The sequence below is a fragment of the Glossina fuscipes genome, unplaced genomic scaffold (genome assembly GCF_014805625.2).
Source record: "Glossina fuscipes isolate IAEA_lab_2018 unplaced genomic scaffold, Yale_Gfus_2 0, whole genome shotgun sequence".
NCBI lineage: Eukaryota > Metazoa > Arthropoda > Insecta > Diptera > Glossinidae > Glossina > Glossina fuscipes.
Window position 1 is genome coordinate 22,010,724 of NW_023998414.1, and position 14,628 is coordinate 22,025,351.

Below are 14,628 nucleotides of genomic sequence, written 5' to 3' on the forward strand. Positions count from 1 at the left end.
AGATGAACCTTGTGCTGCAAGCTTGTTTTTTCATTACGTTCTCATCACGTTTTCATTACGTTATCTTCATTACTTGTCAGATGTTATGACTGTGTATGTCTTCACTTTATCAGTGAAATGTTTTCATTCATTTGATTCATTTAAGCGCAACATGTTATGCTAGAGGCATATACATATTAGGTTTCCTTATCCGAATGTAGCCATACATTTTCAAGTGCCCAGTGCAAAAGAGAGTTTTCCTCTAATGCCGCCAATGAAATATTTCAAACACCTAAGCAACTATCTCTACCTCGTCATCGTTCATACCAACAGTCACACATAGATATGAGAATCAATTGATGAGTCAAACCATATCTTAAGTCTTTCCCCTTTTAAGATTTGGTCATAGAGAGAGAAATAGATCACATTATCTATTCAAAGTATTATGTTAGTCCCTCTGGGCGGACTTTTGCTTAATCTCAAAACCTTACATTTTCTTCTTCTTCGTTCCCGATATAAATTGGGCTCACTTTTACATCCAAGCTAAACTTAATAGAGTGCCTGTGGTGTATGATGCGACCACCACCACTGTCGTCATAACTACTATGTGAATCTTTTAACTTACTCACAATACATATATGTTAAGTAATGAATTTGATGATTAGCCTATGAATGAATCCATCTGCAGTTATGAGTCTCTTTTATATAAAGTAAATGGTTATGTAAACGAAATTGCTTTCAAGCAAGATTATCCGCAACAGAATATCTTTGTAGTGTTTCAATGATTGGTCAAATCTTGAATATCCAAAGCTTCACCGCAAGCATTCTATAAATGGGGAAAGTGAAAAAATATAAAAGCCAAAGCAATTTATTCAAGCAGGCCCTGAATGCCATTAGCATAGAGTTAAGTTCGAATTTAATGCTTATGCCGCGCCGTCCTTTATATATAAACATTATTCATATATCTTTACTATTTTCTGGTTTCATTTAATTAGATTTTCCATAGTCAATTTGGTTAAATCGAACAGCCTATATAATGATGGTATGCGACCACTTTTATATTCAACAATTAATGCTAAAACCAGAAACGAAGGCTGGAGACGTTGCGGCGACAACATCTGCTATTATTGTAATGAAGATGAGTAAGTTTGATATCTAAATTCCTTTGTCTAGCTGTGTTTACATTCAAAGTTCTTTGAAGATTTTTTTTTCTAAATTTTTGGCCTTTTTTTGTTTTTTTTTTTTGATTACTTACAGAAATCAACCCTGCAGTGATGATGAGGTGGAATGTTCATACACATTAACATTTAACATTGAATTTTCGCACGATAACGATACCGTATATTTTGCGCACAGTTACCCTTACACCTACAGTGATTTACAGGTAATTAAGAGAAGCCAAAAAAAAAAAAGACTTGTTATAGCTGCGACGTTTATTAGGCGGTTCGGAAAGTCATTTCGATTTTTCCCATCAGTGGATTTAATTGCACTTTTTTACAGCCAAATTCACATTTAAGACGCGCTGTCTTCATATATTTGATAGCTGATGTCGTCGTAATGCTTGTGTGGGGAAAATTTTGTTTGATTCTGCGTAAAAGTTTTCATTTAGCGCCTTAACAAGTATTTAAAGTTGAAAGCAGCATTTTCGGCATAATCTACTCTTCTATTATTAACGAAAGAATAAAATCGATGGTTATTAAGCAAGAAAAAAATTATTGAATGCGTAAGGAGAGATTTCCTTTCGGCGCTTTTGCATTATGGAAGGCCAGTAGATAGGAGCTGATAAAGACAAATTAAAGGCCGAAAGACAAATCGTGAAATCACCGAGCATTTAACTCTATTGAATTGCATTGCTCTTGATTACATCTTCACATATTATGAAGGAATCAACTTTTGTTTTGACCAAAAAAGAAAAAAAAAAATGAAATTTCTTTACATATCACCCAATGCATGCCCTGAACAACTTAAGCGAATAAAATTCATAAGTCATTTATCTCTGCCCTACAAGGCAAAACTATCTGATATTATTTTTAGGCAAAGGTTTTAATTCTAACGCAATTTAGGGGAACGAATTTAGGGGCAAACACTCGAACCAATCTGGTCCAAATTAGTGTAGTTAAAAGAACTTAAATTATTTTTCATGCTTATTTTCGTCATAAAATACCTAAAGATATACATTGCTGCTGTTTGTATCGACGGAAAACCTTTTTATTATAAGAACAGGGCTTTAAACAATGATCCCCTCCCGTTCAAATTTTTTTCACGTCAATTTTCGCAATATATCGAAATATTATTATTACAGTATTAGAGTTAGTTAGATCGACACACCTCTTTTTACACAATTTGGGGGAGGCACGACCCGAAGACAAATTAAAGAATTTGCATCGTTTGCTTTTAAAAAGGCAGCTCAGGAGTTAAGTGTCCTTAAGAGGAACGTCCCACGTCATTCATGGTAGCAATGTAACTATTATTGTTATTTCTGTGCTTTAAGAGCTTGAGAGAGCAATCTACAAGTCATGAGTGCACTATTTCACTTCAGCGCTCAGCGCTCAGGTGCAATTAAAGTAAAAAGGTTACTGATTTACACTAGGAAATGAAAATTTCTTAATTTATTTTAATTAATATTTTTTTCAATGTTAATCTCTTTCAGGATTATTTGATGAATATTCAAAACGATCCAGTTAAATCCAAATTTTGTAAATTAAGATTACTATGTCGTACCCTTGCCGGCAATAATGTCTACTACTTAACTGTAACAGCTCCTACAACCTCAGATGAGATTATGAAGGTAATTAAAATATAAAAAATAAAAGATAAAAAATAAAAACAAGAAGAAAACTATATTTAGCGGATATCAAACGCACTGCTAGTTTGCACCGTCGTCATAGCAAAAACATAATTCCGTTTGTCAACAAAATATGTGTCACACAAGTATAAGTTAAGCAGGTATAAATACTTTGAACGGAAACGTTCGCAACGAGAATATATTTGCGTTTAAATTAATTTAAAAAAAAAAAAAACAAAAAAAAAATTAAGATATTGATGTCCATTCGCATTAAACATAACGAGTTAAAGATCATAAAAGAGTCATATTCCCGTGAAACTAACCCTAAGCCTTCGTTTATTGTGAACCTTATAGATGGACTGAGAAAATATTTTGACCATCATTGAGACCTTAACTAAACTTATATGGGAGACACAATTGAATTAATTTCTTTTCTTTTATTTCCTGTTTCATTTCGAGTTGTTCACAACAGGGAGAAAAAAAGAGAGAGAGGGACAGAGACACAGAGAGAGACAGAGAGAGAGAGAGAGAGAGAGAGAGAGATAAAGAGAGAAATGTAATGTCATTGTAGACATTGTCTGTGTCATTCCATCATCATGCAATAAGAACCTCTTTTCGCGTGTTATACAAGCGTGGTAATAATTTTTTCAACGTGCTGTACGAATACATCTGATATGATTGCTTAAAGCTATGAAAAATCAATGCTAGAATGCATATGTGCTATTACAACCGCATCAGAAGTTCAAGACAATTGAGAACACAATCTCAATAGAGGCTACGATCAAGTGATTTTTCTTCTTTACAATGCGAGATCACCAGGTGCATTTTAGAATGCCCTTTGAGCCCTTAACGAAAAGGCTTTATCTTGCTTGCACCTTTTCAACATTCCCTTTGTACAATGAATGCCTTATTAGCGATTCAGTTCTCCTAAAACGAATAGGATAATGTGTAGTGTATGTATGTGCCTGGGATTGAAAATAAATTCGAATACAATAGATACGGTACTACTGAATACTTCAAATAAAAATTATACTAAATAGAAAAAGCTCGAAGCTCGAATAGAAGCACTCGATATATAAGAATTAATTGCAAGCATATTTGAGTAGCAAGCAGATGCGCGGGGAACTATTTTGTCCACACTTCCAAAGCGGGGCACGACGTTTTCCTAATTTTTAATACCCTATTTGCAATTACGACCGTATACACATAAAACACCTATTACGCTCTCGGCGAATATTTACGAAACGAAATTTCATGTTGGATAGTGCTGTACTACCTACTTACATAGTCTTTACAACATGTGCAACACTTTAGCACGACACTTAATGCGTCCATTCACAAGCATATTGCGGTTTGTTATGAACGATACACTACTACTCTAGTCATGTGAAGGTGGGTGATGAGATGGAAGGACTGGATAGATGATGTGTCTGTTTCTAATTTTTAAAATAAAGTATGGTAATAATTAAATTTTATTTCTGTAAATGTGTTTGCTTTGCATTATCATATTTTCACTTTAACGTAAAAACGTATTTTCTGAACGAGCGAATACAGTTACTTTAGTATCTAGAATGTTACGTACGACGTACGCGTTTAAAGCAAGTAGTAAAGTAAGATATCAAAACCGCATGACTCTTGATAATTTAGGCAGCAGCATATACGCCACCATTGTAATAAGCATAAATTTTAGTTCTTCATTTTCAATTAGCCACAAAATATAGACATGACAGATGTCTTGTGTAAAATGTTTAAAAGTTTGAAAACTTTTCATCAAAATCCTATTATTATCAAGCACAGTGCGCTTGCACGGGATGTGCCTGCATGATGTTAATAAAACTTATTCTCGTGCATAGTTTGACGGCTTAGTAGAAATCTCTAGACTTGAATCTCTAGAGTAGCAACTATAAATCTCCACTAATTATCGTACGTAAAAAGTTTAACATTTAACACGATTTTATATTTTGATTGCACGCTTTAAAAATTCCAAGTTTCGAAAAAAACAACTCTGTGAGCAAAGCAAAGTGAAGACGATAGAACGTATCGAGCAGATGAACGGAAAAGACTAACTACATCGACTCGCACGATTCTACGCTAGTCGAGGATATACATGCGTATTCTGCTCAGGATTGTCTAATATATTCAAATTTCAAATTTAGTCGTCGCAGTTATAATAATTAGGAAATGCTATGATTTACAAATAATCATAATATGAACAGTGTGTATGACGACATCTTCATTCCACATTTTTCTTTTCGTTTTTATACCCCTTGAAGACCCAAAAGGGGAAACTTCAGAGAGAGAGAGAGAGAGAAGAGAGAGAGATAGCTAGATCAGAGCGAAATTCTGATCTGGCGATTTTCATGTCAATTTTGATAAAAATTCTTGCACACAGATCGCAAATGAAAATGAGCGAAATTGATCAGAAGACACGTAGCGTGGTAAGTGAATGATGATGGATGCAGAAAATATACGGCCTTGACCGTATATAATTTTCTTAGTTGTTTGCTTTTTCCTTTGAGACTTTCGCATACCCGGATATCGAGTTATGTTAAAGTTTTCTTTTTTTCATCATTGCGTATATACGGACACATATATACACATTTATTGCGTTTTTTGAATTTCCCAGTTTTTTCCCGTTAATCCATTGATAAAAACTTACTTTTTCTGTGTAGAGCAAAACATAATCAATTATAATAATACATAGTTTTTGTTTGAAAGCGAAGCGAGATTTTTTTGTCTTTTCTTTTTTTCATCTTAAACAGAAATTCACTACTTCCCTGCTCTTGTCATAGATAGAGTGTTTGTGCAATTAGAACAAGTGAGGCGATGGGGTTAGGTAATATGCAAGATGCATTTTCATTAACACTACTTACGCATATGTGTGTGCAGGCATGCATGCATAACGTTCATTACGAAAATGTACTCTTTGTGTAACTTGGTCTGCTGCATGCACATGCACAAGATTTAATTCTTTCAAATCTACCTAATAATGATCGATTGAAGCGAGAGTGTCATCAATTTATATTTCGTTCAAATTCCTTCGAAAGATGAACACAAGAGTAAGAAAACTTACATATGCGTCGAATTATATATGAAAGATAGATTACCGAAAATGTCGGGCAAAGCAAAGCCGTCGGAGATTTGGGATATATACGAAACTATTGAGTAAATCGAAAATGTAACTTAGATCTGCGCCACCATACAATAACAAGTGGTTTCACCTACTTCCGGTTCCCCCATATAACTCGATAGGAATTAATCTGTTATAAGTTATACACCTTGATATGTACCATATATACGTAGGATATTTAACTCACTTTACGTATATGAACAAAAAATTGAAATGTTTTTAAGGAAAAATTAATTTGAAATGATGCCACTCTTTTGAACGATCGTATGTACTTTTTAGAATTTTTTAGAAGGGATTCGGTATGTATATATGGGAAGACATGGATCATTTTTCCAAGCAAAGAGCATAAGATGAAAGTGAATCGAAATAAAAACTATAAATAAATAAATGAAATTGTAGAAGAGATGAGGAAGTGCATACAGTTAGTTTTAAAAACAAAATTCCAGTTGTACGTCCCGTCTCGCCTTTTCTTGGCAAATTTTCACCCGTTCTGCACTTCTTTCTTTCGAGAAATATAAACAAGATATAGTTGTTACATGTGTGTGTGTGTGTGTGAAGCAAAAATATTGGAATTCTCATGTGTAAAAGAGAAAGAAAGAGATATATCACTCAATAAGGCTGCAGGGAAATACCAATCCATAGTACGCACATTGAGCGAATGCGTCAAAATTTCATAACCTTCCGGATTACATTAATTTACACATGATGGGAATTCTTCAATAGCGACGAGATTCGTATATCATCCTACCATTGTTTTATCAGGCACAAGAAAATGTTTGTGAATATAAGTTTGCCTGTCCAGTCCGTCTGACGTCTGTGCATATGTATTATTGTATTCAAACTGAGATAGTGTTATAAAATTTGGTGCACCGATATGTTTTGGTCCAAGCGCCGTTTGGAACGCCATTGAAAATGATTCGTATCGGAACACTTTTCCGATCAATTTCCGCACACATCACGTCATTGTATATGACTAAGCAGGTTAAGCGAAGTGATGTTAGAGCAATTTCATAATGGACTGTGTCCTCCCACCAACAGTCTTCGTTCTTACTTGTTTTGTGAAAGTGAAGTAAAGTAAATTCATTCAAATATAATGAAACTCTTGTTCTTTTCAGCCAGCACTAAAAACGCTAGTGAATAATAAATTTATAGTGCATTATACAAAAACTATGTCTATTGATGTTTTCCAATATTTTTAAATTTATTTCTTGCAAATGCACACCTTTAAATATCTCTGGCAATAACCAAAGATTCACTTTACCCCACTCATACAACGACGAATAGTTTGTGATGATGTGTTACATTCGTTTAAACCTTAAAACCTTTTTCTTTTTTTTTATAAATTAAACAAAGAATTTCAAATTATTTTCATCACTAACAAAGCAGTTTGAATATATAAATATATATATATATATATATATATATCATATATATATCATCTCGTTCCTGTCTACGTTGTTATATTTAAATCAGTGTTTCTTCTCTCTGTTTTAAGAACTCCTTCAAGCATGATAGTCATGCTTTATTTCTTTTATACTTGTTCTTGTACACTGAACTTTTATCTTTATTGTGTTGCTGCAAATATATTTTTAATATTTTAAAACTAAAAGTTTAGAGTGACAAACATTCTCGCTGCACATTATTAAGGAAGCATTTTTTGAATAAATTTATGAATTTTAGCGTAAAAAATCAATTGTGGTTTCGGCTCGTGTACACCCCAGTGAAACACCGTCGTCGTGGATGATGAAAGGGCTAATGGACTTTATAACCGCCGATACGGCGGTAGCGAAACGTTTACGGCACAAATTCATCTTTAAACTTATACCTATGCTAAATCCGGATGGAGTTATTGTGGGCAATACACGTAACTCGTTAACGGGCAAAGATTTAAATCGACAATACCGCACCGTTATTAGAGAAACCTATCCATCTATTTGGTATACAAAAGCTTTGATTAAAAGGTATAAATATTTTTTTTGATTAAGCAACAAAAAAATAAATAAATAAATAAATAAGAAAGAAGATATATATTCAGTTCCACTCCTTCTCTTCTCTATTAGCTTTTACTGTTTTTTTTTTTTTCTTTAATAATTTTTTTTTTATTTTTCAATTTTCTCTTCAAACAAAAAACAAATATTAATAAAAAAATAATAAAAAAAAAAAAAAAAACTAGACTGATTGATGAATGTGGCGTTTCGATGTACTGTGATATGCACGCACACTCTCGCACGCACAACATATTCGTTTACGGCTGTGAGAATAAACGTAATGCGGAAAAGAAGCTCAGTGAACAAGTTTTTCCTTTAATGATGCACAAAAATGTTGCAGATAAGGTAAGAAAAAAAAAAAAAAAACTAAAGAATAAATAAATATTCTTTTACTGTTTTTTTTTTATGACTTTTTTCCCAAAGTTTTTCTACTTTTTTTTTTATTTTTTTATTTTTTTTTTTATTTATGTACATTATGTAGTTTATTTTGCTTTGCAATATGCAAAAAAAAAAAAAAAAAAAAAAAAAAAAAGGAAAAAGAAAAAAGAAAAAAAAAATCATTTTCTTTCGCAAATTACATGCTTTGCTTTCTTAACTTCTCAACCAGCAAGCAAGCAAGCTCTTGGCTTATTACTGGTTAACAATTCGTTATATTTCTTAAACTCGTATTTCTGTGTTGCAGTTTTCCTTTGAAAATTGTAAATTTAAAGTACAACGCAGTAAAGAAGGAACCGGTCGCATTGTCGTTTGGATGTTGGGTATTACGAACAGTTATACCCTTGAGGCGTCGTTTGGTGGCTCCACATTAGGATCACGCAAAGGAACGCACTTTAGTACAATGGTAAGTTGCGCGTGCTGTTATTGAAAGTTTATTCGTCTTCTTCTTCTTCTTCTTCTTCTTCTCCATTACAATTAGAAAGCAAGCAATCTAACCAACTTATTTGGTTATATATCATAAAATATTGAAAACATATTATTCTCTCTTCCTGTTATTTCCAATACATTGACATTTTTCTAGGACAGAAATATGTAATATTTTCACTTAATATTAGGCATCGCGCGATTTGTTCTTAATGGCTTTAAAAGAACTAAAGAGGAGATTATTATAATAATATCGGAAGAAGAATACCTAGAAAAGTTGTTGGTAAGGGGAGATAATCAAACATCCGGCGGAGATGAGCATTCGATATTGCATGCTAATATGTGACTGAAATGCGACAAAACTTTTTGCGGATCAATCCTCCTTTTCGCGATCAATAACAAGAAAAAGCTCTCTCCTTAACTTCCACGTGCAATTCCACGTGCCGCAATGTCTCGGTGTTTCCCCAGCCTTTCCCACTATCATCTGAAAATCTTTTATTCCCCCGAAAGTACGGTATGTACTGACATCCTCCAATGAACATTTTACTTGATGCTGTTTGTCTCCTTTCGAGAGAGAGTCTTTCACGAAAGCAAGCTACTAAGATATTAACTTTCTAGATTTCCCCTATAAGAGCAAGCAACCGCGAAGAACATAACATTATTGTGTATATATTTTTACATTGAGGTTACCGCGTACCCAAGCAGCGCGACTAATAAGTCGACATATATGATCTTATGATTGGTATAGAGCTTTGGTTGAATACTCGACCGGTGTACTTACGGCCATTAGCTAACTCTTTTTCTCCTCACTTTTTTCTGGCCATCATCGTATTTCGCGCATACGATACATTCCCTGAGTGATTGGATGATTTAAAAGGGAAAAAAATGCTAACTCCCTACAAATAAGTTACGTCAATTCTAATCATAATGTAAGATTCAAGAGTAGCGTACATAGAGTTATTTACTCTGTCAGAGGATATGCATACATTCTTGTCATATCTATCGGTTTGTTGTTGCCAATGATGTTGCAATATGGTGAAGTAATACCGAAAGCCTCAGCTTTAGTATTATTCATAGAAGGCAATCTCCACCGTACACCAGGCATTGTAACGTATTTTCGGAAAATTACAAATCATATCGAGAAGAAGTGCATATGTCGCACGAAATATTTCTAATGAGCATAATATAAAAAAGGTATCAAATTAGTTAAAATAATAATTATATTAATTTATTTATATCGCTCACAAACACAATCACACGCCTCTCCGTGCATTAATGTAATAGTAAGTTGTGTTGAAAAGAAAACAAAAAAAAAAAAAAATACATGCAGTACAACATACAATTCACGTAATAGATGCATTTTGAATATTCCATTACGATGATGTTTCCAACGCACAAAGACGAAGAAGAAAAACAAGTGTAAATGTCGTGTAAATTCCTGATTAAAGGGTTTACATACACCCCCCCCCTCCTCCTTTCACATATATTACGTCTATTTTCATATAGAAAGTAAATTACTTAAGCGCTTTCTCGCATCAAGGGCACATAAGCATCGTAAGTCGATTACATAACGACCATGTTAGAAGAGGCACCTTCTCAATGCATGTGTATATTTGCATATATAAGCTTTGACACTGTTATGCACTTAAAACGAGAGTGCTGTTGAGAAAAGGGTGAAAAAGCAAACACTTTTAACAACACAAATCGAATTTATAGAGAAACGAAAACTAAGAGAAAATAAATTTAATAAATTAAAAATGATTGTTTACGTAAATATAATAAATCATGAAACCACACCTTCAAAAAAATTCATCCATCTACAATGGAAGATGCATGGAAGTTAGCATGAAATGCAGCCTTGCTTCGAGAACAACTTTATACATACATTTCGTAATTACGAGATAAAAACATTTTAATAGTAACTTGGTTGAAAATGATTACAACCATAACAGTGGAGGTGATGGAGAAAATAATGCCAACAATCGACATATCAATAACATTTATTGATTAATAAGGTTTATGCGGCTGTTTAAACTGTGTTCAACTGTTCTTGTCGCATATGCATGCACCTGCTAACCGAGCACCAATCATTTGCCTGATAGATCGAGCAATGCATTGAGAGTTGATTTTAACCTGACGCCGGATAAAGCGTATAAAACACTGAATATAACCTGAAAGACTATGCTAATGCCCGGAAGCAGTGTTGCCAACATGGAAGAAAATGATACTACATTGCATAATGTTCATGTCCTTTTGTTGGCAGACGATCGATTCGAAGTTTAAGATTCGAAGTGAAAAGGGCACTGAAAAGCAGCCCTTTAAGGATACATATGATGAAACCAGAACAACGAAACAACACTTAGGACCTTCGTAAAGTGGGATGTAGTGCGATATTTTAAAGGCGAATAAAACATATATTAAATCTTTGTCCTGCATTTTGTCTCCGATCTGCTCGGGCTATAGTGAATATCTTGTCTACTACTTGGGAAACTTAAGCAAACATCTTGTTTATTACGTCGAATCATTCATCTGCGTGTGCTTAGCGAGTTTGGCTCGTGTTGTTTTCATATTTCCCGAGCAAGCCAGACTCATGGTCGGTACGAAGTATCAGTTACTCATAGTTGTAGGCCAACATAGCATAGAATGCAGAAGAACTAAAGACTGAATACTTATTATATCCATCACCGATAGATGAGGGTTACGTTCATTTTGTTAAAACGTGCGCGACACCCAGTAGGAACCCACCGAGTGCATATATTCTTGATCAGCATCAAATTATAAATCGATTTAAGCATCTGTCTGTCTGTCCGTCTGTGCAATGCGTATGATAAACATTCTCCTGGAGGCTTCGACTTCAAATTTGGCAGAAACATTGCAAGTTCTTGCGCATAGGTTTGATATTGAAAATGGGCTCTTTTAGTCTTTTTTAGGATAACAAAGAGTAATGGACATAAAAGATTCGACCACAACCGAATATAATTTTCTTATTTATTTTCCTTTTGATCGGACCGTATAGGTTTTTTTTCCCGTAATAATATCTGCAATATTTATATTATTGTCTCTCTCCATATATGCGAATACATATATGCGTAAATAAGAACAGTGTCATAAACGAAAAATTCTGTCCGACACACACGTTCACAGCTCAATAGAATTAAGCTTCACACGACGTCATAATGCATAACGGAAGTGAAAGTATTTTACTGCTCACGAGATTTCTCATGCTTTTTAACGCTGAGGCGTATTTCTACGAATATATTCTCTTTCAAATTTAATACGATTTACTTTTAGGTGGCCCCTACAATAAAAGGATCGCGTTTAAAGACATGAAAAACAGCAACAGATATGTAGATATCCAATGTCCAATCTTTGTAGGTGGGATTGAATAAATAAATCTTGAATTATGAACAATGTAATTCGTTCATTTTATTTATTAAAATATTTATTAATTATTTATGTTATTATTATTATTATTATTATTATTATTTTAATCTTATAATTATGATTATTATTTACAGGATTACGAGCATATGGGACGAGTCTTTTGTGAAACGTTATTGGACTACAGCGATGAAAATCCAAATAAAGTAAAGAAACAAACTAAACTTATAAAAATGATCAAAAAGATCAGAAAACGCGAGAAACGCGAACAGAAAGCATTGAAATTAAAGAAATTGAACGATCAGGAATGTATAATCGAAGAGAAGCTTAAAGTTAAACAATCTTTAGACGAGAGTCTATCATAATGTTAATACAAATACCATAACTGACAATACAGAAACATTACTCATATTCTACAACAACAACAATAGCAACAATAACAACAACAACAACTAAGCGTATAACACATATTACCATCTTAATACTATGGACAAATTTTCCGGAACACGTTTCAGTTTTCTTTTTCGTTTATCGTTCTCGTTTCATTCATAATTCTCGTTTTTCTTTTTATTTTATTATATATCCACGACCCTACTCCTATATATATATATATATATATATATATATATATACGTGGAAATTATCCAATTTAATTTTATCCGTTCGTTTATCTGTATGTCTTGAAGACATTTAAATTGCTTCGATTAAATTTTTTTAACCAACTCGCAAAAAAAAAAAAAAAAAGAATCCCGTATGTTTACCTGAAGCGGAGTGGATATCCACGATTCGTCTTAAGGCGAATATCATATTTGTTTTGTTTTCGTTTTCGTTTTCGATTCCTTTTTGTTTTGTTTTCGTTTGTTTTCGTTTTCGTTTTCGTTTTCATTTTTTGTTCTGTTACATTTTTTTCATATTTGTCATTTATTTGTTCAGTTCATTACATTGTGTTGTGTTTATAGTGTTCATGAACTTCGTTTTACCGACTGATGCCAAAATATTTTTACCAACTGTGCGCCCATGTTTGGAAAACATTCAGAACAAAGCTTTGACAAAAAGAAAAATAATAATAATAATAAAAACAATAATAAATAAACAAAAAAAAAAAAATACTCAAATAATTGTAAAAAATGGATGGAAGTAATTATTTCTCCTCAAAATATTGGATACTTGAATTAATTTCCATCATAGCGACAAATTTTGCCCATGCCTAGGTTACCGAGGCCAATTTTTTTTAATCGATTAATAAAATGGAAGCACTATATGGATCACAATATCTCATTAGGTTACCGCGGGGCAACAAAAATACAAAGAATCGAAAGCTTTTCTTAATCAATCAATTGTCAAGCGATGCTGTTTTGGATATTAGTTTCACCAGACCTTCTTCAACAGATTTCACAAGGGCAATGATGCTGTCACAGACAAATGCACCCAATTTTAGATTTTAATTCGTTGTTTGAGTTTCAATACAGAATACAGAATCTTGTAACTAGTATAAGTACTAGTGTGTGACTAGTGACGAAATGTAAAGTTGAGGGGATCTGGATTCACTTTGAATTCATTATTTTTTTAAACTACATACATGTTGGCTTAAATAGAGATATTATAGAGATAGAAAAGTTGTCTTCGACATTTTCATTAGTAATTTTAGTTACAACAAAATGATGAAGCAAGACTTTTCATCAACACCACTTTGGACTAGATGGCAAATAAAGAACCCTAAACAATTAACTAACTAACTAGCTAGCACTTACTGCAACTTACTACTGGCCGCACTTGGGCCAGGATTGCCTGAAATCGTGAAACAAGTATTTTTTGCAGAAGAAGAAATTAATTGAAGTAACCAATAAAAATCGAAAATAATTAACGCATCCATACCGTATATATCTAAATAATTAATTCCTTCACATACGGTGAATAAGAAAAAAAATTTTTACTTAATTTTCGTTCCTCAAGCTCAGCAATTACTAGTTGAGACTGCTTCACTCTAATAAACATCTTGACCAGTATATATATGTATGATAAAATAGAGTGATAAGGCACTATAACTAGTAGCTAACGTATTAATACTTGAACTTCGAGATTAAGTATAACGATGAACAAAAACTGTTTCTTTTTTAATGCAAAGAGAGAATAAGTTGACACACACAGTACAATTACTGTAACGTGCACAGTAATGGTGTATTAATTTTGTACACATTATTTTGATAACGAGCAAACATCTATTAGGTGAACATCATCAACGAACAATCGTTGGAAGAACTGAAAATTTTATTTTGTTTATAAGCGTACAGTCTGCATTCTAATGTCTTCCAATATATATGCCGTTATCTCGGAAGTACGCGATCTTCATGATCAACCAGGTCAACGTCTAGTTATATAATACCTATAATGCAGACGATAATAATTTCCGATAAAAGCCGATTGATTTTTACTGATAGCAAACGAGTTGTGTCTACACTAACGGGTTATGAAAAATGAAAAGTGAACTCTAGTATAAGGACATC

At 33.2% G+C, this 14,628-nt stretch overlaps 2 protein-coding genes across 5 annotated transcripts in view; one reads left to right on the plus strand and one right to left on the minus strand.

The window, feature by feature from the left end:
* LOC119633489 (glutamine-dependent NAD(+) synthetase) overlaps nt 1-14,628 on the minus strand; it is a 104,651-nt gene that overhangs the window by 76,461 nt on the left and 13,562 nt on the right. The gene's annotated exons all lie outside the window — the stretch shown is intronic.
* Nucleotides 1-14,628, plus strand: part of LOC119633466 (cytosolic carboxypeptidase Nna1) — a 69,817-nt gene that overhangs the window by 52,814 nt on the left and 2,375 nt on the right. For 2 of the 4 annotated variants that reach the window (XM_038027047.1, XM_038027055.1), the window contains exons 5-11: nt 975-1,121; nt 1,237-1,363; nt 2,630-2,767; nt 7,575-7,855; nt 8,068-8,227; nt 8,565-8,723; nt 12,262-12,330. In XM_038027047.1, coding sequence (XP_037882975.1) covers nt 975-1,121; nt 1,237-1,363; nt 2,630-2,767; nt 7,575-7,855; nt 8,068-8,227; nt 8,565-8,723; nt 12,262-12,330 — 1,081 coding nt within the window. Of the gene's footprint in view, nt 1-974; nt 1,122-1,236; nt 1,364-2,629; nt 2,768-7,574; nt 7,856-8,067; nt 8,228-8,564; nt 8,724-12,261; nt 12,716-14,628 lie in introns of those variants that run through there. The other 2 variants (XM_038027063.1, XM_038027038.1) reach the window with 2 other exon arrangements.